General features: G+C 43.2%; 1 protein-coding gene across 1 annotated transcript in view; it reads left to right on the forward strand.

The window, feature by feature from the left end:
• The window catches only part of LOC126535878 (calcium-activated chloride channel regulator 2-like), a 252,859-nt gene that overhangs the window by 141,676 nt on the left and 87,614 nt on the right, over positions 1-23,569 (forward strand). The window contains exons 8-9 of the mRNA XM_072287019.1: positions 11,370-11,660; positions 13,088-13,270. Of these exons, the coding sequence (XP_072143120.1) occupies positions 11,370-11,660; positions 13,088-13,270 (474 nt within the window). The remainder of the gene's footprint in view (positions 1-11,369; positions 11,661-13,087; positions 13,271-23,569) is intronic.

Here is a 23,569-nt window from a genome sequence, read left to right on the forward strand (position 1 = left end):
CCAAATGCAATGGCTCACGTCCCCCTAAACAATGGCTCATACCCCTACACTAGGGTTTTTGTGATCGGACCACGCTGATGTTGATGATGAAAAACTTTATTTATCCCTCTTTAGAGGGAAGGAGGCAGCGGAATAGAGGGGGGGGGGGGGGGCGGAACTACTTGAAGTAGGCCTCCTCTATCCCCGTGTTTCGCCTGAGCGTATACAGCTTCATTGTAAAAAGAATGAACACTTTTCTTCTAGAGACCAAGACGATCATGAGGTGTATTAACAGATGAAAGTTTATTGAACATGCCCAGTAAATGCTGGTGGACAAACAATAAATCGAAGTTACAGAAAAAGCAGAAGCAAAATCTGATGTGTGTCCATACAGGATCCCAACAGGAAACGCATCCATCTCTGAAAGTGTAACAGCGGCCATACTGACACAAGATTCTCCCAGTGTCTTTGCATCTACAGCTTCCATAATCTCTCTATGCAGCCGATCTCCACAGAATGCTAGCTTCTTCCTCTACAATTCATCCTCTACACCTGCGCGTGCATTGTAGAGGAAGAAGCTAGCATTCTGTGCAGATCAGCTGCTTAGAGAAATTACGGGAGCTGTAGGTCTAAAAATGCTGGGAGAATCTTGTCAGGAGGGCCTCGGTTAGAAATGGATGCATTTTCTGTCAGGAAACCCGCATTAATTTTTGCTTCTCCTTTTTGCGTATGTTCGGTTTATTGCTTGTCAGTCAGCATTTACTTAGTGGGTACATTAAACTTTTGGTTGCCAGATCATCTCGGTTTTCTTGTTCGTCTTATGTGTTCTCTGGTGCCGTTTGCAGCGATGCTATTCTTTATTATTTTTAGACTGCAGCAAGTCACTTAAATGGCCTTATGATGCTTCTAAATTAATTTAATTAAATTATGAGGTTTTACGTGCCAAAACCACTTTCTGATTATGCTTGTGTGTACCTTATAAAATCTTTTATTTGGCCGATGTAGCAAGAATATATACTGTGAAACAGTAAGGACAGGGAATGCTAACTTCTAATTAAAACATTTATTGCGAAAATGCAGTCATTTATAAAGGTTTAACAGAAAGTAGTACAGCAGTAAAACGTGATAAAAGCGAGTGTTTGATGAAACCAAACGTAAGAACGGGAAAGGGTGAAAATACATAAATATATAAAAGTCCAGGGAAAAAGAAAACATTGTCATCACCAAGTGTGCATGTGGCTACCTTCCAAGAAACTCGTTTTTTTTTCAATGGCACGGAACTGGAAGAGTGTGCTTGTATAAAGCAAGCTGTCAGTATGTCTATTGGAATAAGAACAGTGTTTCTAGAAAGGTGCGGGCATGCAGGATTGGCAATTGTAATGATTTTTTCCTGCATTTGGAAGTTTTTACATTTTCTTTCTGTAGCATTTTCATTTATGTTTTGCCGCATCAAGCTCCATTTTTGTCTGGCCTTCAAAGATATCTCTTTTTCTGGTAATTTGTATGAATCGCCACTGTTTTACAAGGAACATTAGTTGAAAGCCAGCCCTCATCTGTCTCTAGTGTCATCCTGTTGATACTGCTTCATGCTACCCACCCTTGCAACACTTGTGTGTGTGTGTGTGTGTGTGTGTGTGTTTGTGTGTGCGTGTGCGTGCGCCTGTGTGCGCGTGCGTGCGCGTGCGTGCGCGAGCGTGTGCGTGTGTGCGCGCGCGCGCGCATTGATTTGGAAGTGAAATCGAGCCCTTGCGCGGAAGTATCATTCTTCTCCTGTGCACCGTCATGAATTAACTATAGCAAAACAGAAATACAATGGACAAGAACGAAGTGAACACACAGAGTGCTTTGTTCGTGTCCGTTGTCTGTCTGTTGCGCTTTAGTTAATATTGAATACACACCAACTCTTCCAGTTTTCAGTTCTGATGTCGGGCTCATAAGCTCTCTTGTGCCCTGGAATATCTACATGGCTAGGTAACCTCTAATTTAATTTTTGGCCATATGCTTGCAAGTCGCATGTCGACCTCCTGATTTTCCCGACAATCTCGAGTGATCTGCAGGCCCAGATGGTTTCTGGTGAATTCATGCAGGGGTGCAGGGTGTTGTGCAGGGTGTAATTTGCACTACAAGTGCTGGTTTGATTGCTTTCAGTTCAGCTTTTCTACGTGTAGGATGACCGGGAATTGTACACACTTATATGGAGTTTAATTTTGTGTAGTGTCATACTACTGTTACACTGCTATTGCCACATCAGTGTACTGTATGTGCCTGATGTTTGCTTGGATCTTCATGATTAGCAACCTCGTCTGTGTTTGGCAGTTGTATATAGTCTTGTGGCCTAATTGTTCGCCCCCATATTGCACGGTATGTGCCTGTTGTGTTTCAAGTTCAGGTGCTCCCGAGGTTGTTTCTGAGTAGTCTTTGTATCTCATATGCTAGCTGGCATAGTATCTTGGGACCAGGTTCTGAGCTCTTGAGGCAAAGAATTTTTGCTGCAGGCTGTAACTCTACTCTGTCTAGGTGCTTGTTCGTTTGGTCTTTCTCACAGAGGTCTTCAAGCATAGTAGAGTTGGAAAGACCTTTATTACCCGATGCCTGTTTTCGATGAGTTGTCTTTTTTGTGCGCTGCTGGTAATTCATACTGTACAATACCTTGGACACAAACACAGCATCTGCGATTTTCCACGGTATCCACTCGTCTACACCCAATGATTTCAATATTATTCTTTGCACCAGGTGCAGAATTTGCGTCCAGGTATGGCATAATTGTTTGACCCACGTGCTGGCTCTGCCGTCATGGTCTTACACTAACTGAGCGTTTGTGGGTGTTGACTTGCGGGAATATTTGTCCAGCTATGTGGAGCACAATGTGCGATCTGGGGTAGTACTTCATACTAATCTTTTTCCCGACATCGATGTAAGCTTACTTATAAGAAAGCGAGAGGCCAGACTGGCCAAGAAAGTCTGCAGTGTTGTCGAGGGCTTGTTGCATCACTCTCGATTTCTGTATAAGGTAGCTTTTCCATAGAGTGTACTACACCATAGGCTGTAGTACTTCTAGTATTCTCGTGTTGTTGGTGTTGGTGGGCCAAATGTAATTACAAATCTCACCTAGAATTTTCTGTTTTCAAAAAGTTACTTTTTAACTTAGGTGCTCTAACAGAAATTTTTTTGATTATCGTTCCTTTTCTTAGAGTAGCATGAGGTACTGCTGTTAAAAGCCTCTTCACTATTCATTTTTTCATAGGAGGTATTACATAATGCCCTGCTTTAAAGTTTTTGCTGCTTATTGCCCACTCATATCTGCCAGAAGAGACAACTCTTGAAAAAGGTTTTATTTGCGGTGTGTGTGCGATGTATTATGAGCGTTCATGTCTTGACATTTGTACATCTGTAGAACCAGCTTTCTGACAGAGCACTTGCTATACCTGATTATGCTTATTTGTGCAGTGCTGTTGAACAATACATATTGATGCAATGAATGTTTACACACTCGAATTATCCCGAAAGATGGTTGCTTTGCAATTGTGCCCTTTGCGTTTGATTGGTGTTAAATTATGCAGAAAGATGGCCTCCTATGCAATAGTATTTGAAAGTTGAAGGGTTCAATAAAAGATGAACTAAATCTAACTACAAGATCTTTTTTTACCTATGACGTTCATCGAAATGCGACTTTCGTGGCTGGCAATTCAACCCCTGGCCTTGTGTTAGCAGCAGAATGGTATAGCCACAGTGGCAGACGAATAAATTGAATAATTTGTCTGCAGGTGTATTCTTTTCTTGCCTGTATGTAGGTAAAATTTTCATTAAGCATGTCCTCGCAAGAAAGCATTTTGTGGTCCTTTATTGTATAAACCACATGTTGTGCATAGTTGAAATCCAGAAAGTTGCTGTAAAATCTCCGAATTGTCATTATCATCATCAGCCTGGTTACGCCCACTGCAGGGAAAAGGCCTCTCCCATACCTCTCCAACTATCCCGGTCATGTACTAATTGTGGCCATGTCGTCCCTGCAAACTTCTTAATCTCATCCGCCCACCTAACGTTCTGCCGCCCCCTCCTATGCTTCTCTTCCCTTGGAATCCAGTCCGTAACCCTTAATGACCGTCGGTTATCCTCCCTCCTCGTTACATGTCCTGCCCATGCCCATTTCTTTTTCTTAATTTCAACTAAGATGTCATTAACTCATGTTTGTTCCCTAACCCAATCTGCTTTCTTATCCCTTAACGTTACACCCATCATTCTTCTTTCCATAGCTCGTTGCGTCATCTTTAATTTAAGTTTTCGTAAGCCTCCAGGTTTCTTCTCCGTACGTGAGTACTGGTAAGACACAGCTGTTATAAACTTTTCTCTTGAGGGATAATGGCAACCTGCTGTTCATGATCTGAGAATGCCTGCCAAACCCACCCCAGCACATTCTTATTCTTCTGATTATTTCAGTCTCATGATCCGGATCTGCTGTCATTACCTGTCCTAAGTAGGTGTATTCCCTTACCATTTCCAATGCCTCGCGACCTATCGTAAACTGCTGTTCTCTCCGGATGATATGTTCTTGCAAGTAGTATGGCATTTCATTGCTTATAAACATAGTAATCACAGCGGACATCGTTATATGGGTTTACACATTAATATGCCTGATCACAAACGTATTGGGAACTGTTATTAGAAACATGTAAGGCATGAATGTTTCCGCACACTTGATCAGCTGTGAACGTGCAAGAACTGCTTGTACTTAAAAGATTCAGTTTCACAGGAAGGGACACAGCTGGCTTACTTCACTGCACAGCTTTGATTTACTTTTCTATAACGTGTCGTTTTCTACTGTTTTATCCCCACAAGAACAGGCTGTTTCCTGCTTTTCGCATTCCTGCACGAGTTTTACATGATGGTGCATGTGGGTACGTTGTCACTGTGCCACTATAGCAAGCGAATAATTTACTTAATTTACTAGCGGTAGAGTTATTTACCTTTCAAAGCAAATATTAATACAGGTGCAGTAAGGATACAAATTCCGCAACCTATTCAATGTTTATTGGTTTCTGTGCAAGAAAAAAAAACTCTCCAGAGATGAGGTGCAAGTTAACGTGCATGTAATATTCGAAAACAAATTAATGATGCTGTTTATTCAAGCCACAGATTTAATGCTATCGTAGACAATTCATTACGATAGTCTACACTTTTGCTCTGTCAAATTTAATAAGTGAGGTAAGATAACCTTTCAGGATGCATCGAAAAATTCAGGCTTGCTAAACGGACAAGAAAGTGCAACTGAACGATACCGCGTTCAGCAAAACGTTGAAACTTCGGGTACTTTGCTGTCTTGTCATTTGCCCTTGCCGAGGCTGAAATTATTTAAGGTGATCCGTACGCGCGATTTTTGTGTGCTATTCAACAAAAGAAAATTGTGAAGACCCCAAAATTCCATGTCGTCTCGTGGCAACTCGCAAAGGTGTACGAAGCAAACGTTAAAAATTGGAGGACGCTTAAGCTTCGCCTTCAAGAGTGGAGCGCGATAACGTTATCGCACCTCGTTCGCACTGCCTGCTCAAACTATCTACGCGAGCCAAACGTCGCGATCGGCACGCGACTGGCCGGGCCGCGACGCGCCGTGAAGGCGGACGCGATCATGGAGCGAGTGGTGCGTCACGTGTTGGGGCAGCGCCGTACATTGCGAGGAGGGGGTCTTATGCGTTTGCCGCACGATGGCTCTGCGTGTGCGCAGAGCGCAGGAGAAATGTAGAGGAAACGTACTTCGCTAGTCGTGAAACTGCGACTTCTGTAATTTACATGGTCATAATTACCGATATACACCGCAGTCTAACTTTCAACGGTACGTTTCTAAAGCAACACCTCATTCACTAGAGGCGATTTTGTCCAGTTCTGAACGATCGAACTCGTGGTTGAGTGGTAGCGTCTCCGTCTCACACTCCGGAGACCCTGGTTCGATTCCCACCAGCCGATCTTGCACGATGTTTATCATTTATGAAGTGCCTTCTGGGATTTATCGCTCATGGCCAACGCCGCTGACGCCAACACCGATGCCACTGACACCGGCTTTTCTGCCACACGAGCTCCTTAAGAGGAAGCTTTAGCTCGGGCCCAACTCCGACGCGGCCTATTCAAATACATGTACAACGCAAAAACGTTTTTCTGAGATAAACCCTGGACCGATTTTAATGAAGTTTGTTGCATTTGAGAGAGAAAGTTAAATTCTAGTGACTGTTGGAAGCGGAATTTCGATTTAGGTCCTGGATCTTGTTCAAAGAATTTTCAAAAGTACGGAAGTTCGAAAAAAATGGAAGGACGAAGTTTACAAATTCATAACTCTGCATCAAAAACTGATATCGCGGTTCTGTAAACGGCATCCATTAGACCATTGAAAGCGGACAGATTTGATATGTCATTTTATATCTTACGTGAATTTGTTACGTTGTTTACAAATGTTCTGCAAAAGCTGTATTTCCATATTACTAAATTTTTTTTTATTCATGTATAGCATATCAATTTTGTCCGCTTTAGATGTGCTATTAGATGCAATTAAAAGAATTGTATTATCATTTTTCGTTTTAGTGTTACAGAGTTGTAAACATTATAGTTTCTTTTTTTGAAAATTTGCGAGATTTGTCAAATTTTAATAAAAAATTAACGACCTAAATCAAAAATTCGAAACCAACAGTCACTAGATTTTAAGTTTTTCTTTTAAAAGCAACAAAACTCGTCAAATTTGGTGCAGTGGTTGCCGAGAAAAACGAATTCTCCTTTTACATGTATTTAGATAGGAGCACCCGAGCTAAAGCTTCCTCTTAACGCTGTCGCGTTAAAATGCTCTTCATTTGCTGCGTAGCGTGCCACTGAAAGCGTAGAAATGGGAGAATGGAATCTGCGGTACACGTTTTTTTTTCTCCCTTAGCGTACGTACAGAATTCGGTAATCCACGTCTCCGCGCATTCCACTTGTTGAGCGAGACGCCATTTCCCAAAACAGACTGGCGAAATAGCTCTCCGTGCAATTTCGACCCTAAATTCGCAGTGATCGATTCGTTGGTGCGACTGTGCGACCAGCCGGTTGGTCGCAGCCGCCAATCGAGGGGTCGGCACTGCGACTGCGATTTTCGTCGCAAACAACGGAAATCGCAATTCCGGTCAGACGAAAGTCGCATCGTGTTGATAAAATTGCGTAAACAGGCCTGGAGTGTGGCCTGATCCCGGTGACCAGAACCGGTAACGCACTCCCTCACCAGAGCAGGATTGGCCACCCTGGTGCAGTACTTGGCCACAACCTCCTATATGAACACACCAATCAAACCCCGGCCCTCAGTCCCCAGCAGCTGCGAAGCAACTGACCACGGCGGCGGTCAGACCTGCGACGCTGCAGAGGGTGCTAAGAATCCCTGGCTCCGGACAGGCCGCCATTGGAATATGAACCTGGCAACGTTTAACGCTAGAACGTTATCTAGTGAGGCGAGTCTAGCAGTGCTACTGGAAGAATTAGAGGGCAGTAAATGGGATATAATAGGGCTCAGTGAAGTTAGGAGGCCAAAAGAAGCATATACAGTGCTCAGAAGCGGGCACGTCCTGTGCTACCGGGGCTTAGCGGAGAGACGAGAACTAGGAGTCGGATTCCTGATTAATAAGAATATAGCTGGTAACATACAGGAATTCTGTAGCATTAACGAGAGGGTGGCATGTCTTGTTCTGAAACTTAATAAGAGGTACAAAATGAAGGTTGTACAGGTCTACGCCCCTACATCCAGTCATGATGACCAGGAAGTCGAAAGCTTCTATGAAGACGTGGAATCGGCGATGGGTAGAGTGAAAACAAAATACACTATACTGATGGGCGATTTCAATGCCAAAGTAGGCAAGAAGCAGGCTGGAGACAAGGCAGTGGGGGAATACGGCATAGGCACTAGGAATAGCAGGGGAGAGTTACTAGTAGAGTTTGCGGAACAGAATAATATGCGGATAATGAATACCTTCTTCCGCAAGCGGGATAGCCGAAAGTGGACGTTGAGAAGCCCGAACGGCGAGACTAGAAATGAAATAGACTTCATACTCTGCGCTAACCCTGGCATCATACAAGATGTGGACGTGCTTGGTAAGGTGCGCTGCAGTGACCACAGGATGGTAAGAACTCGAATTAGCCTAGACTTGAGGAGGGAACGGAAGAAACTGGTACATAAGAAGCCGATCAATGAGTTAGCGGTAAGAGGGAAAATAGAGGACTTCCAGATCAAGCTACAGAACAGGTATTCGGCTTTAACTCAGGAAGAGGAAATTAGTGTTGAAGCAATGAACGACAATCTTGTGGGCATCATTAAGGAATGTGCAATAGAAGTCGGCGGTAACTCTGTTAGACAGGATACCAGTAAGCTGTCGCAGGAGACGAAAGATCTGATCAAGAAACGCCAAGGTATGAAAGCCTCTAACCCTACAGCCAGAATAGAACTGGCAGAACTTTCGAAGTTAATCAACAAGCGTAAGACAGCTGACATGAGGAAGTATAATATGGATAGAATTGAACAAGCTCTCAGGAACGGAGGAAGCCTAAAAGCAGAGAAGAAGAAACTAGGAATTGGCAAGAATCAGATGTATGCGTTAAGAGACAAAGCCGGCAATATCATTACTAATATGGATGAGATAGTTCAGGTGGCTGAGGAGTTCTATAGAGATTTATACAGTACGAGTGGAACCCACGATGATAATAGCAGAGAGAATAGTCTAGAGGAATTCGAAATCCCACAAGTAACGCCGGAAGAAGTAAGGAAAGCCTTGGGAGCTATGCAAAGGGGGAAAGCAGCTGGGGAGGATCAGGTAACAGCAGATTTGTTGAAGGACGGTGGGCAGATTGTTCTAGAAAAACTGGCCACCCTGTATACACAATGCCTCATGACCTCGAGCGTACCGGAATCTTGGAAGAACGCTAACATAATCCTAATCCATAAGAAAGGGGACGCCAAAGACTTGAAAAATTATAGACCGATCAGCTTACTGTCCGTTGCCTACAAAGTATTTACTAAGGTAATTGCAAATAGAATCAGGAACACCTTAGACTTCCGTCAACCAAAGGACCAGGCAGGATTCCGTAAAGGCTACTCAACAATAGATCATATTCACACTATCAATCAGGTGATACAGAAATGTGCGGAATATAACCAACCACTATATGTAGCTTTCATTGATTATGAGAAAGCGTTTGATTCAGTCGAAACCTCGGCAGTCATGGAGGCATTGCGGAATCAGGGTGTAGACGAGCCGTACGTAAAAATACTGAAAGATATCTATAGCGGCTCCACAGCCACTGTAGTCCTCCATAAAGAAAGCAACAAAATCCCTATAAAGAAAGGCGTCAGGCAGGGAGATACGATCTCTCCAATGCTATTCACAGCATGTTTACAGGAGGTATTCAGAGACCTGGATTGGGAAGAATTGGGGATAAGAGTAAATGGAGAATACCTTAGTAACTTGCGCTTCGCTGATGATATTGCCTTGCTTAGTAACTCAGGGGACCAACTGCAATGCATGCTCACTGACCTGGAGAGGCAGAGCAGAAGGGTGGGACTAAAAATTAATCTGCAGAAAACTAAAGTAATGTTTAACAGTCTCGGTAGGGAACAGCAGTTTACGATAGGTAGCCAGGCACTGGAAGTGGTAAGGGAATACATCTACTTAGGACAGGTAGTGACTGCTGATCCGGATCATGAGAGTGAAATAATCAGAAGAATAAGAATGGGCTGGGGTGCGTTTGGCAGGCATTCTGAGATCATGAACAGCAGGTTGCCATTATCCCTCAAGAGAAAAGTTTATAACAGCTGTGTCTTACCAGTACTCACGTACGGGGCAGAAACCTGGAGGCTTACGAAAAGGGTTCTACTTAAATTGAGGACGACGCAACGGGCTATGGAAAGAAGAATGATAGGTGTAACATTAAGGGATAAGAAAAGAGCAGATTGGGTGAGGGAACAAACGCGCGTTAATGACATCTTAGTTGAAATCAAGAAAAAGAAATGGGCATGGGCAGGACATGTAATGAGGAGGGAAGATAACCGATGGTCATTAAGGGTTACGGACTGGATTCCGAGGGAAGGGAAGCGTAGCAGGGGGCGACAGAAAGTTAGGTGGGCCGATGAGATTAGGAAATTTGGAGGGTCAACATGGCCACAATTAGCACATGACCGGGGCAATTGGAGAAGTATGGGAGAGGCCTTTGCCCTGCAGTGGGCGTAACCAGGCTGATGATGATGATGATGATGAAAGTCGCATCATGTGAAACAGGTTTATTGCGCCTAGAGTGTCCATATAATTGAAATAAAACTGCACGTGGTGAGCAAATACTACCATGAAAAAGGTATGAGCTTTGAGCGATGAAGTGTTCGAAACCGCTAATATTATGACTTGTTACTGGGCGAGTTGGTTGCGATTTAATGAATACACTGTTGCGCCAAAAATGAAAATAAAGACTTAGGACTTCTCGGTGCCACGCAAGTTGGCTGGACTGTGTCCGCGCATAAGCTGCGTTGACAAAAAGTCAGGATGCCAGAAAAAGCACACGAGACAGTGCGTGAAATGCGCGATGGGCGTTATGTACAAAATATCGCTCAAATGCGGGAAATCCTAAGTTGGACGAACGGAGAGATGTGTCAATGGCCGGGCCCGGGAGCATGAATTGTTTGTAGTCAACTGAGGTAATGCGTATTTACCTGCCCATTGCATGGTTTGCCTGGAATGCAGTTGCCACCCACTACTGCGCGAGATCAAGATACTTGGCAGGAGTGGTGATACGTTAGCAAGATAACTTTTCGGGGCATATCACATAAAAGAGAGAGGCACGAGTTGTAATAGTGATACCTCTGTTTTTCTGTTTGACAACGAGATGCAGCTGTTAAAAACGTCACTGTAATCACTCTAGTCAACGCTGATGTCACGTGCGAATTTGTTCATTCTCCCTGCCCTGCTGTAAGAATAAAATCAGTTGAAGTTGAGCGCTCGATCTGTCGTTTCATACTCTCCCTCCTAAGTCTTTATTTTCATTTTTGGCGAAACAATGTATTCATTACACTAATATTAGTTTGACTTCCTAGTGATGTCCTAAATGGGCGAGCTCGTTCACCTTAAATACCATTTACGAATCACATCTGCTTAAATCATGCGGATAAACTTGACACATGTGCGCTGGTAAACGAAAGCTTCATTAAAAGTGTGTTGGAATTATGTTGATGTTGAATTGTTGAATTGTATGTTGAATTATGTTGATTGTTTGCTTTAATAAATTGTGCTGTGTAATGATTCCTAAAATTTTTATCACTAAACTGACAAGTAAAGCTGAACTTTTCACATGGCCACCCATTTTGCCCCGTGAAATTTTTACTGGAGATGCACTGGTGGTGTGTGCAGGCGCTGGAGCCCGGCGGGGCTGAAGGCAGTGCCGTGCTACTGATCACCGACGGAGAGGAGAACGAGCCACCCTTCCTGCGCGACGTGCTGCCACTGCTGTTGCAGAAGAAGGTGACGCTGCACACATTAGCCGTTACGACTGACGCGCAAGCCTCGCTTCAGAAAGCGGCGCGAGACACGGGCGGACGAGCGTTCACAACAGTCGGCTCCGATGATGTAGTCGCTGGAATTGCCGACGCCCTCTCCTCGGTCGCGGTCGAGCAACTCGACGAAAAGGCTCGCCCTGTTACGGTGAGGAAAAGGAACGTCGCATTGATTATACGGTTAGGTTATGCTTCGAATCGTACAGACAAAGTGCTTGAGAGCACCATACGTTTTATTTTATTTATTTTTTTTTCTTGTTGTGTGGTGACTACGCTTTCTGTATAATGGTGCACAGTCAAAAATTTTCACTACAAGAAGTTCTCACTCCTTTACAATTGTATGCTCTTGCTGTTCTGATCATTTATCATAGGAAGGCTTGGGCTCAAACCTAGTGCTTTACCAGCGTACCCAGGGGGAGTAGGCGGAATGAGTGGTTGACGTGTTTGTTCTTCTAAAATATGAGGCCTAAATAAAGATCGTTCAGTAAGTTCGAAACAGTGAGGACAGGAGACAAAAGACTGGTCGCCGTTATTTCTTAGGACCTCCACGGGTGCAGGCCGCTGAAGAGTTGCAGCCTGCTGGGCGGCAGCTGTGCTACGGTCGCCACTCGAACCTTTGTATTCCATGCGGCTCGGAACTGAATACAGTAAACGTCTGCGTCCCGGGCTGCTCAGTGGTCTGAAGCAGAGAAGTGCTTCCGGGGCAGTATGCGTCGTGTAAGCTCTGAAGCACTTATTTAGGTGGCGCTAGACGTAATGACTCCAGCAACGTCATATGAGAAGTGACGCGCACGCGTTAGAGTTGATGTTATTTATGTGATTGTTCTAAAAACGCTTCGCTGGCTTGGCTATGATAAAGAAAAGCGCATCGGACGGCGAACAGCTATTACAAACTCAGCAGTCGCTCGTCTCGCACATTCGGATAAAACGAGGCTGACTTTCAAATCTATCGCTCCTTTCTATTTGATCACTCTGTCGCATAAGAGTGCACACACGTGCTCAACGTCGTGCGTTCGTGTGCCTCATACTGCAGCAAACGCTAAATCCAGCAGTAGAGTTGCAAATAACACTGCAAATTGAATTTTTCGTATAACATATGATACAAATAAAGGAAAACGTGGTAGTGCTGCTCTGTTAAAATATTCCGCATTCACTCTACAGTATAACGGTTAGGAATAGTGTTGGGAGAAAGCGGGGGAGCGCCGTGGAGGGCGGAGCTACTGACAGTAGCCGCCCCGAGTGCCGGCAAACACGAGCTCATGGTTGCCTGGCCGGATGCTGCTTCACTCTTAGCATCGAGTTTGGCCCACATGGACAAGAATATTGTATCAGTATAGTAAAAACAAACAAATAAAAGCCAATTAAATGAAATTCAAATAAAAACAAGAATCGCGTTAACGCATTGTTCACAGAATGTCCAAGTGTAAGTGCATGGTGCCGCGTTGCCCAAGGCTGATTTAATCGAGTGCATTTTATGTACTGCAGGCGTGCTTAATTTAACACTCTGCGCAAATTCACTGAACCACCATGTTTGTGACACATGGCGATGTTTCTTTTTTTTCTTTTCGCGCACAGCTATTCAGCGAGTCTGTCAACGTCACGAGATTCGGCGTGCCTCTGGATGAAGCACTCGGTCGCGCTACGCGGTTCGTGAGCTCCTCAGAGCATCTGGAAGTGGTCAGCCCATCGGGCGAGCGCTTGCGGGGCTCGTACGACGCCAGCCTTAAGAGAAGCAAGCTTCTTTTGGACAGCGCTTGGGTGAGGGCTCAATTGATATTGCGACTCGGTGACGTCAGAAAGATTGTAGAACGTCTGGGCCAAATGCAGGCCAAATCCGCGACTAACTGTAGTGCTGAAAAAAAAAAACGAAATACAGAGGAAGTGAACAGTCAAGCACCGATTCGCAGCTCAGTTTATTTTTGGATAACAAGGCAAATGCATGCAAGACGATATTTGTGCTCACAAATTTGGGCGCCCTGTGCTGCTTACAGGTGTTTCACTGACTAATGCCGTCGGTCTCATCTCGTGCGGCGTCGAAGTGCTCCTCGTCGCGTCCGTGTGGTGAGGCGTCTGGTACCAGGGCCCTTGTGGCTAGCATAAGCTTCCCTACGTGCTGCTTCGACCCATATCGCGCCCATATATAGTCACAACATCTTCCGAGGAGTTCAATCGCAGCGCCAAAACTTGCAATCGCTGTCAATGCTTCGACCTACGGGTGACTTTCAACTTTTTTGTTGTTGTTGCCATGTTTCTTCTTTATTCTTGCATCGCAGAGATGCCGACAGAGAGCCGTTTTCGGTGTTGCACTTGAAGAGCAAATGCGCCAAAGCATTAGCGAATAATAATCCTATCGGAAAATCTCGCATGATGCATATGTACGATACCCAATGATTTCCTGTTATCGTATAAGAACACAATTGAAACACATATGCTCTTATATAATTGTAGGAGTATATTGGATATGCGGTGTGTGTCATATGAGATTTTTATAGCGAAGCTGTTAATGTGACTAAAAGCGTTCAAATACGTCATATTCGATTTTTACTGTAATAAACGAAGCATATATTTTAGGGAATTATCAGCAATATTGGGGTCGATACGCAAGAAAATTCTTAAGTATGTGTGTTGATTGCAGCTTAAAGAAAATTACTAAACCACCGTTCTCGGCCCGTTCAGGCGCGTTATGTGAAACGCCTAAAACGTTTCCCGCTTTTCATGAAGCACCAAAACGGCGCCAATCTTTTATTTACGGGAAATAGCGGCCACTCTATGGGTGATGTGTACTGAAAGTTTAACGTCTGTATGTTATTTATGTTTATTCAAAATAATTATGGCAAATATTATCGAGGGTAAATGCTTATGCTTTGTTCGAGCAATGTAGTTTCTTCCTGGTCTCCTCGGCGAAATATATGAGTCACGGCGCTTTAGTATTTTACTGAAATTGGAAGTATGTTGTGAGTGACAAGCGATAAATGTTTAGATTGTGTAGATTAATTCGAGACTTTGTGGAGGGTTACCTATTCAAGCGTACCAGAGGGCCACACTGCCATTAACGGCAATGTTTCTCAGAGTCCTGAAATCACGGTACAAGACACAAAGTTCAAGATACGTGTAAATAGGAGAAATGTTAAGTTTATTGCATGGCGAAACTTTCACATTCTTGGATTATTTAGAAGTGTTCAACATAATTATTGAACCCTTTTTTTTCCTTTTTATTAGAGTCGTAATGAGTTTTTAGTTATTTTCATTGATGTCCTAAGTGCCCCACATGGGCGTCTACGTAAGCGGGCGTTTGTTGTGTTGCAGCACCACGGACCCGAGCACGCGACGGTTCGACCCTACCGCGCTTAACCCTCCGCGGCTTAGTCGTGTCTGTGGGCATCCTGGCACCTTTAAGGCCCCTCGGTGGAGGCTCACTCCCTTGGTCTCGGCTTCACGTAGACGGCATCCCCGGACTATCCCATCCGGGGAAAATGAGTAGCTGCCTTTTCTTGCCCTCCTCTCCAATCTTTGTCTTTCTCTCTCAATTCCAATTTTTCTTGTCTTCTCTCTTCCTAGTACTTCTGATTTTCCAGGCTGCGAGAGTTAACCTTGTGTAGGTAGCGAACCTTGGGTACACCATGCTTGGTTATACTGGTTGAGTACAGCTGGTGCCTGCGATTCCTTCGGGTCCCATAGCGTCCCCTTGTTTGGCTTGGTGGCGTGCGGCTCTCATAGCTGCCAAAAGTTGATAGTTATTTATGGTTTATCGTCCTTTCACCGTCTGCCTGCTTGCCCTCTGATCAAAAGAGGGCTCACTGAAAAATCGCTGCAGCTTGTTGGCCAGCAAAAAGAAACCCTCCCACAATTTCACGTTATTCAAGTCTGGTAAATTTATTTCAGCACTTACTTTGTACAATAAGAGAAGGACGCTAGGACAGGCGTAAAAAGCTGCCAAGCTGCAGCTGGACTGGGCGCTTGCCCCATTACTTGGTAGAGATAGAGAAGTACATCTCAGTGACTAACAAAATAACGTAATGACCCATTCCAAATGGTCACGTGAAAAATTAAACAAAAACGCAAAGCACATGATGCCTATAGAATTCTCAAAAACCTGTACGGTATTGCTCTGTTATAATATGCCACTAGAGAATGTACCATAAAAAGTAGCCAAATAACAGTAGCCTTCAGAAAACGCAAAGCACACCACAGAAAATGCTTAAGTGCCTTATCACAGAAGCACTAAATTTGACTGTCTACAAGGAAAGCTAATGAAAAAAAAATCACCGCCCCTTCCAATCCGTGAAGATGGTCAAAGCGCGAAGCTGTGTTAGTCACGCACACCATGCAAACTTCGCAAGCAGTCTCTATAGCAAATCTTTTCTTTCAGCTCATTTTCGCTTTTGCTTGCTTCGCCTGGTGAGTATGCTTTAGGAGTGCTTTCTTTTTCTTGAGCTTCTCCCAGTGCTTTATTTCTATCGTGCGTGGGGCAGGCCCTACGACGACGAGCCCGTTCACGAGCCAGCTCTCGCTGACGCTCGCGGTAGGCAGCTTCTTCCTCAGGAGTGCTCGTGGTCTTCCCATAGTTTCAGCTGGGAGGGAAAGGGTGGAACCACTAATCCAAAGCTCTTATATTCGGCGCAAGGCCCACCACTGGAGATGCGGGCGCTGCAATCGTTTTGACGATTGGTTGGATTGGTTCGGTGATTGACGTGGCTGGCGGCCCATCTTGCTGGCGCAAGATGTGCCAGCGTAACACTTGCTTATTTCGTGGCAGGGTGGAATCAATCTTCCATAAATTTGATGCCAATCTAGCTCGATCACCGAAAATTCATCGTGTGACGTATAAGATTCGCATATAAGATAGCATTCTCACAGGGGTCACTCCAAACCCATTCCCCCTGTTGAGCCCTTCTTGGACTCTTCCGCTAGGTCACGTGGCCGGTTTTCAGGGAAGTCTGACCACGACGACACAGGGTGCGCATAAACAGCTTCGCTGTGAAAATTACAACATAAGTGCTTTAATTCGATGTAATAATCTAATTACACAAGTCAGCGAACAGTATGTATGTGTTTAAGAGCCACCAGCGGTTTAGTAAACAAGTTTTCCATTTCTCGCGGGATAAGTTATGTCCGTAGTGTCATTTTCCAGGTCACCTAAAATAGTAACTACGCACGATTTCGACCTGTTTTTTTTTTCATGAACTGTTCTTATTTATTTATTTATTTATTTATTTATTTATTTCAAAATACTGCAGGCCAATGTGGTGGCCCAAGCACGTGTGGGTTACATCCAACATGAATGTACAAAAGAAAAGACAACAAAAAGCAAGTAAGAATGAAAAAGCAAAAAGAAAAGATAAATCTTAAGAGAGAAGGTGACACTCCAACTCAGCGAGAAAATTATTGGAACCAAAAATATTAGACGGCAAAGAATTCCATTCTTCCACAGTTCTTGGAAAATAACTGAATTTGAAAGACTTTGATCGGGCAAAGATTGGGGTTAGAGCAAATTCATGGCCATGGCGTGTGCGTCGTGTTGTTAGGGGTTTTATACTGTCAGGCAGATCTATTTTTATGTTACCAAACATACAATTATAAAGAAATGAAAGGCGACTAAACATTCTGCGGGCTTCTAGAGTAGAAATACAGTTTAATTGCATTAGGTTGGATGGGGAATCAAGTCTACGGTATTTGCCAAATATAAACCTAACAGCCTTTCTGTTAATACGTTCAAGTTGCATGATATCTTTCTTTAAATAGGGATCCCAAATGATAGAAGCATACTCAAGCTTAGAACGAACACACGTATTATAAGCTAAAAGCTTTGTTTGCGAGAGTGCGAATTTCAGCTTTCTTTTAAGGAACCATAACTTACGTAGTGCAGATGTGCAGATATCAGAAATGTGGGTTGACCAAGTTAAGTTGCTTGTGAGGGTGACACCTAAGTACTTATATTTGCCTACAATCGAGATACTATTGTTTCTAAGGGTATAACAGAACTGGCTAGGATTTAGTTTCCTGGTGATACGCAGTAGTACTGTTTTCTGAGTATTTAGTTGCATGCCCCATTTTTGACACCAGTCGTCAATAACATTCAGGGCATGTTGCAATTCAATGTGATCTCTGGGTGACACAATTTGTTTAAAAATTATACAATCATCCGCGAACAAACGTACAGACACATTTTGGGGAATAACATCTACCAAGTCATTAACATAAATTAAAAACAAAAGTGGTCCCAGTACACTTCCCTGTGGGACTCCAGACGTGACACGAAGAATAGCAGATGATGAATCATTAATTACCACATACTGTTGTCTGTTGTGAAGATAAGCCCCAATCCATTGAACAATTTTTCCTGGTAACCCCAAGCACTGTAATTTGTACAGCAATTTCCCATGTGGCACTTTATCAAAAGCTTTACAGAAATCTAGAAAGAGAACATCTATTTGTCCTGATGCATCAAGCACTCGTGAAAATTCATGCACAGTTTTAACTAGTTGTGTAACAGTGGATAACCCTTTTCTAAATCCATGTTGAAATTTCGATAGTACATTGTTATCACTAAGGAATTCATGAATGAAGTTTGCAATAACATGCTCGAGAAGTTTACAACAACTGCATGTAATAGAGATAGGACGATAATTCTCAAACGACAAGTGGTCACCTTTTTTATGAATCGGCTTAACGCGTGCAATACCCCAGTCAGCCGGTATTTCCCCTGAAGACAGTGAACAGTTAAAAAGGGCAGTTAGAAACCCGGATAAATACTCAGCGTATCGATTAAGAAAGGCATTAGGGACACCGTCAGGCCCAGCAGATTTTTTAGGATCAAGTTTTAACAGCATATTTCTTACTCCTTCCCTCGTTACTTCTATGTCAGTATCAGTTTCAAAGACTGAATTCTGAAATTCATAATCATCGGTTTTAGTAAAAACACTCTGGAAATATGCATTAAAATGTTCAGCAATAGCAAAGGAGCCAGTTATCACTAAACCATCGACATTCATTTTGCTAATCCCGGTTTTCGACTCACTTAAGTACCGCCAAAACTTTTGGGGGTTAGTTTGATGAAAATCTGTCAATGTATTAGTATAAAAATATTTCCTTGCTTTAGCCAAGCTTGTTTGTAGTTTAACTTTTAATTCTGTAAACTTGGAAGTCATTGTTGCACGCTTCTTGCGTAGTCTTTTAATTTTACGCTTCATGTGGATCATATCTCGGTTAATCCACGGGTTTAAACGGTGCTTACAGATTTTTCGGCTGGGTACAAAATGATCAAGACAATAATGTATGGTTTTAACAAAGAGTTGCCATGAGGTCTCAACATCGTGTGATAAGGTTTCGATATGCGTGTCAAGGTAATCAATTATAGCGACATCATCAGCCTTAGAAAATTCCTTTACAATAGTGGCTGACTGAGTTTTTTTAGTTCGAGCTAAAGCCTTATCCCAGATAAAGAAGATTAGCTTATGGTCAGAAATACCAGGCTCAATTACAACGGTGCCGTGAATGAATATTTCACTGAGGAACAGTAAATCCAAAATTGAGCTGCCTCGAGTATAGTCAGTCACCGCTTGCTTAAGGTTGAGCAAAAACATGATGTCGAGAATAGAATCAACAGTAGAAGAACAGCCATAACGTAGGTTCTCCCAATCAATCGTTGGTAAATTAAAATCACCAGTTATCAATATGTTTTTATTACGCAAACCTAAAAGTCGATCGTATAGCTTATTCAAAAACAAATCATCTGCATTGGGTGTACGGTACATGGCACAAAGGAAAAAGGTATCTTGCTTAAACGATATTTTCAAAAAAAGGCTTTCATGATTCGCAATTTGATGAACAAGAGTGGCATCAACGCTATCTTTTATAATAACCGCCACGCCGCCACCGCGAGAGCCTCTATCACGCCTGAAGAGTTGATAACCAGGCGGCACAATTTCGTCGTCGTCTATCAGATCATGTAGCCACGTTTCTGTAATAACGCATATATGCGGGTCATATAAAATAAGGATATTTTCAAGCTTATCAAGTTTGTTACTAATGCTCTGTGCATTAAAAGATATCAGGCGCAGCTGCGCAGTTGGGAACTGCTATATCTTTGTAGGCTTCTTTTTCGCCTTTGTAAGCCATTTTCGAGTGTTTGAGGAGTCATTCCAACTGTAGATGTCATTGTCAACATGAAGGCTATCATGCACAAGGAATACTTTTTTACCAGCTGCTTTCTCTTCCTTCGGTGTCTGCCAGAGCAATTTACGCTTCCGTCGAGTGTCCTCACAGTAGTCGTTATCAATACTTATCGGAGAACCCTTAAGCTTTGAAACATTCTTCCAGACAGCCTGCTTTTCCCTGTAGTCTTCAAAATAAAGAATTACTGGCCGATTTCGTTCGCTATGTCCTAGTCTGTGAATGCGGGCGACTGAAGAGCAGTTTACGCCCAACTTATTCCTAAACAATTCATCAATAACCTTTTTCCTCAAGTCTAATTCAGTTTCATTCGCGTGTTCCACAATACCGAAAACTATCAAGTTTGATCTAGGACTGCGATTTTCAAGGTCAACTAGCTTAGCATGCTGTGTTATGACGGCTTCTTGAAGAGTCTCAACGCTAGCGGTTAGTTTTGCCTGAGTTTCATTAACGTTTTCTTCAAGGGTATTCAGTCGTACACCAAAACACTCAATAGTTATTTCAGTACATTCAAGACGAGTCTTTAAGTCAACTATTTGTGCTTTGATTTCATTCTGTCCTTCCAAGAGTTGCGTGAACATTTCCTCAACTGTAAAAGGACCTGGCTTTAACTCTACATCCCCGCAGAGGATAAGTTTGCACGAACAAAGGCATTCATATGCAATACTCAAGCAGGTGCGTGGGCACGGCAAGATAACAAGAAATATGTCATCACTACGTATTGAACATTCATGCCTAACCTGCACGATGAGGAAATGAGAGGCCGTAAGCCACATGCTCCCAGCGCTTTCGCCGCGCCCACTGTCGATGCCGAGGGGTAGTCCACTTCTTATAGCATTGGTGGCCGCTGACGTAACAAATCCGGGCAGGAAATGCAGAAGAGCCCCTTCCGGGACTGCGTCGTCGAATTCATTTTGTTGTCTTCGGTTGAGTCGAAAAAGCGGTTCAGCGAAGGGAGTCGAAGATAAGGCCCCGGCAGATGAAGTCAGCAGAGCCTGCACGATGAGGAAACGAGAGGCTGTAAGCCACATGCTCCCAGCGCTTTCGCCGCGCCCACTTGAAAAGGGAGTCGGCCAAGTGCTTCTATTTCCGCGCGTAAAAGATATGTCGGATGGCTGTGTTAAGGCACGTAATACAAGAAAGATTCTTTCGTATAGCTTAAGACTTTCTTTATATTTTAATAGCAGATTAAACTCACAATAGTTCTAAAGGAAGTACGCCATATTTTCAGAATAGCTTCTGTGTGCGCATCGTGTACTACATTCGCTCCATGACGCAGTGCCTTTTTCTATAGAGTGCACATCTGAATGCTCCTACACGAAGTGGTTCCCCATATGAGAGTACAGTAAATAATGTGAGGGGCAAAGAGATGCTATAAAGCACTGATATAATCCTGCCCCTGTGAACGTTAGGAAGCCTAGATAGCACACCACACGCTCGTGATGGACTGGAACGCACACGCTGTAAATGAGCATCTCAGCTTAGGTGTTCGGTCAACAACACTCCTAGTATTTTAACCTCACTCACAATAGCTATTCCTTCACTCGCTACATACAAACCAAGTGAATGGGCAACTATTTTTGTAAAGGTTTGAATAAAACTGAATGTGTGTTTGTGGTTGTTTGTGGTTGCGTTGAATTTTTGTCGAGAAAATGCCCGCAGAAGCAGAAATTTTATATATATGTGGTTAAGCACAAGGAGAAAAAGGTGAAGTACATACTTTATTGGCCGTATTTGAAGTCCGCCAATATCTCGAGCTTTACTGTTCCTTAGGCTTGAGAATGTTGAATAAATTTTCTAGGGTGTAGTCGGTGATAAAAACGCTGAGCTAAAGTTACGTTCACTTAAAACACTCATAAATATGTTGTTGTCGACGGTTAACACTAAATTAGTAGGCAATAAATCGGGCTCCTAGTTCCCGGCTGTTCATAAATCTAGCATCTACAATAAGCTGTACTTCGTTGAGCCTACTACTACGATTCAAAAGGTTGTTCAGTTCGCGCCATAGAACTTTCCTTTCACCGGCGCATTACATAAACACGTTTTCGTAATACGCATATTTCCTACTGTTTAAAACTATTGTAATAAAATTTCTAAATTTCTTAAAGAGGTAAAATCGGTAGCAACCCGAGCGTCCATGAACTTGGAATGCATTGAATTTTTGTTTTGTATAAAGAGGAAGCTTTAGCTCGGGTGCTTCTATCTAAATGGACGTAAATGGATAATTCGTCTTTCTCGGCAACCACAGCACCAAATCTGCGCCGAAACGTATCCAGTGTTCTTGTGTTAATATATTGAATAATAATTGATCAGTGTAATCTCTTCCGTTTTTGTGTAGTTCATTTTATTTGCAAAACATAAATATGGGCAAGTGATCCCTCACATCTGCGATAATGACGCCAATGCAATGTTGCTACAACTTGTCCGGTGCTGCTTCTGCGAGTTCGCGGAGTTCATCCACTCTGCGTGACTGCGAGCGTCACGAACATTACATAGTGTGTGCAAAAGGAAGACAGCCTATATAGCTACAATGCGACAAGGAGGTGGTACCGACGATGGATCTCGCTACCAACACAGTGAAGGAGACATCGACAAACTGCAGATAAGTATATTTCTGTTTCATATTTAGCATAATAAGAGTGCACGGATTAAGTCACTTTCGTAGTAACGAACTGAATGTCCAGCAGTTTAAAGAAGGCAGTGAGAACCAATTAGTGTTCATGCTTTTACATGCAAGTGGGCCCGCGAAAATATGGAACAGATGAAGGTAACCTTCACTAACTTGGTGAGATAACAGAAATTCATGAGTGACATTAAGCCCGCCAAATTTATGGAAGAGTACCTTTATCCCGGTGAAATATCAATAGCAGGTACTGATATAAAGCAGGAAATTTATACAAAAATTTCAGGGGTTGAAAAGCACATGGAAAGCATTACCGAATCGTGATCGCCACGTTACCGATATCCTTGAAAAAACTTTAGAATCATTGCATTCTACCGGTTATGCAATATGGGACATAAACCTGGAGGTTCACAAGGAAACTTGAGATGTCAAGGACTGTGCAGAAAGCGAAGTAACAAAAATTGTTGAATATAGCATTAAGGCAGGAAAACAGTGGCGTAGTAAACCGTGGCAACTGATATGCTAGTTGAGATGAAGAAAAAAAATGGAATCGGCAGGCAGGCCATGCACGTATTCGATCACATGTTGGGAATTCATAACAGGTGATTACATAAGCGTGACAGAATGAATGTCAAGGAGAGAGAACTACAGCCGAGGATGGTAGAAAATTGCGTAATGGGACAAAAATATGATGTAGGCATAGGATGCAATCAGCTCGTATAAGACGGGATTGTAGGGTGAGGCATTTGTTTTGCAGCAAACAAAAATAGGTTTGTGGTGCTGACAGTAGAGACTCGTGAAGGTGCGGGGCCACCTCAGCTGCTGGCACACTCATGAACATGACAATTGGCTCTGAAAAAGAAAACCCCAGTTATGAAAAATAAAGCAACGTTGTCCCGACACATTGTTTTATTATGCATACTACACTAAAGGCTTCCAGTTAAGGGCACTTAGTACTAATAGTGCAACGAGCATTTTTCTTTGTAAATAATGGTTTGTATGCAGCTGATTCATTCCAATACACTTTCTTTTGCAGCAAAACAATCTGCTGCTGGAGGCACTCAAGCGCCTGGAGGCAGTAGGTGAGCGCCAGGCACGTGCTCTTGAGAGTGTGGCAGAGGTCCAGAGGGCTGCTCTGCAGCAGTAGTATCGGTGCCCTCACTGCTCTCCTGTCGAGCTCATAGAAGGCACCTTATAAAGGAGCTTTCAGTCTAATATTTTATTTATATTCAAGAATATGAATAAAATTATTGCAGTAAACA

This window comes from Dermacentor andersoni, chromosome 3 (assembly GCF_023375885.2).
Source record: "Dermacentor andersoni chromosome 3, qqDerAnde1_hic_scaffold, whole genome shotgun sequence".
Classification (NCBI taxonomy): domain Eukaryota; kingdom Metazoa; phylum Arthropoda; class Arachnida; order Ixodida; family Ixodidae; genus Dermacentor; species Dermacentor andersoni.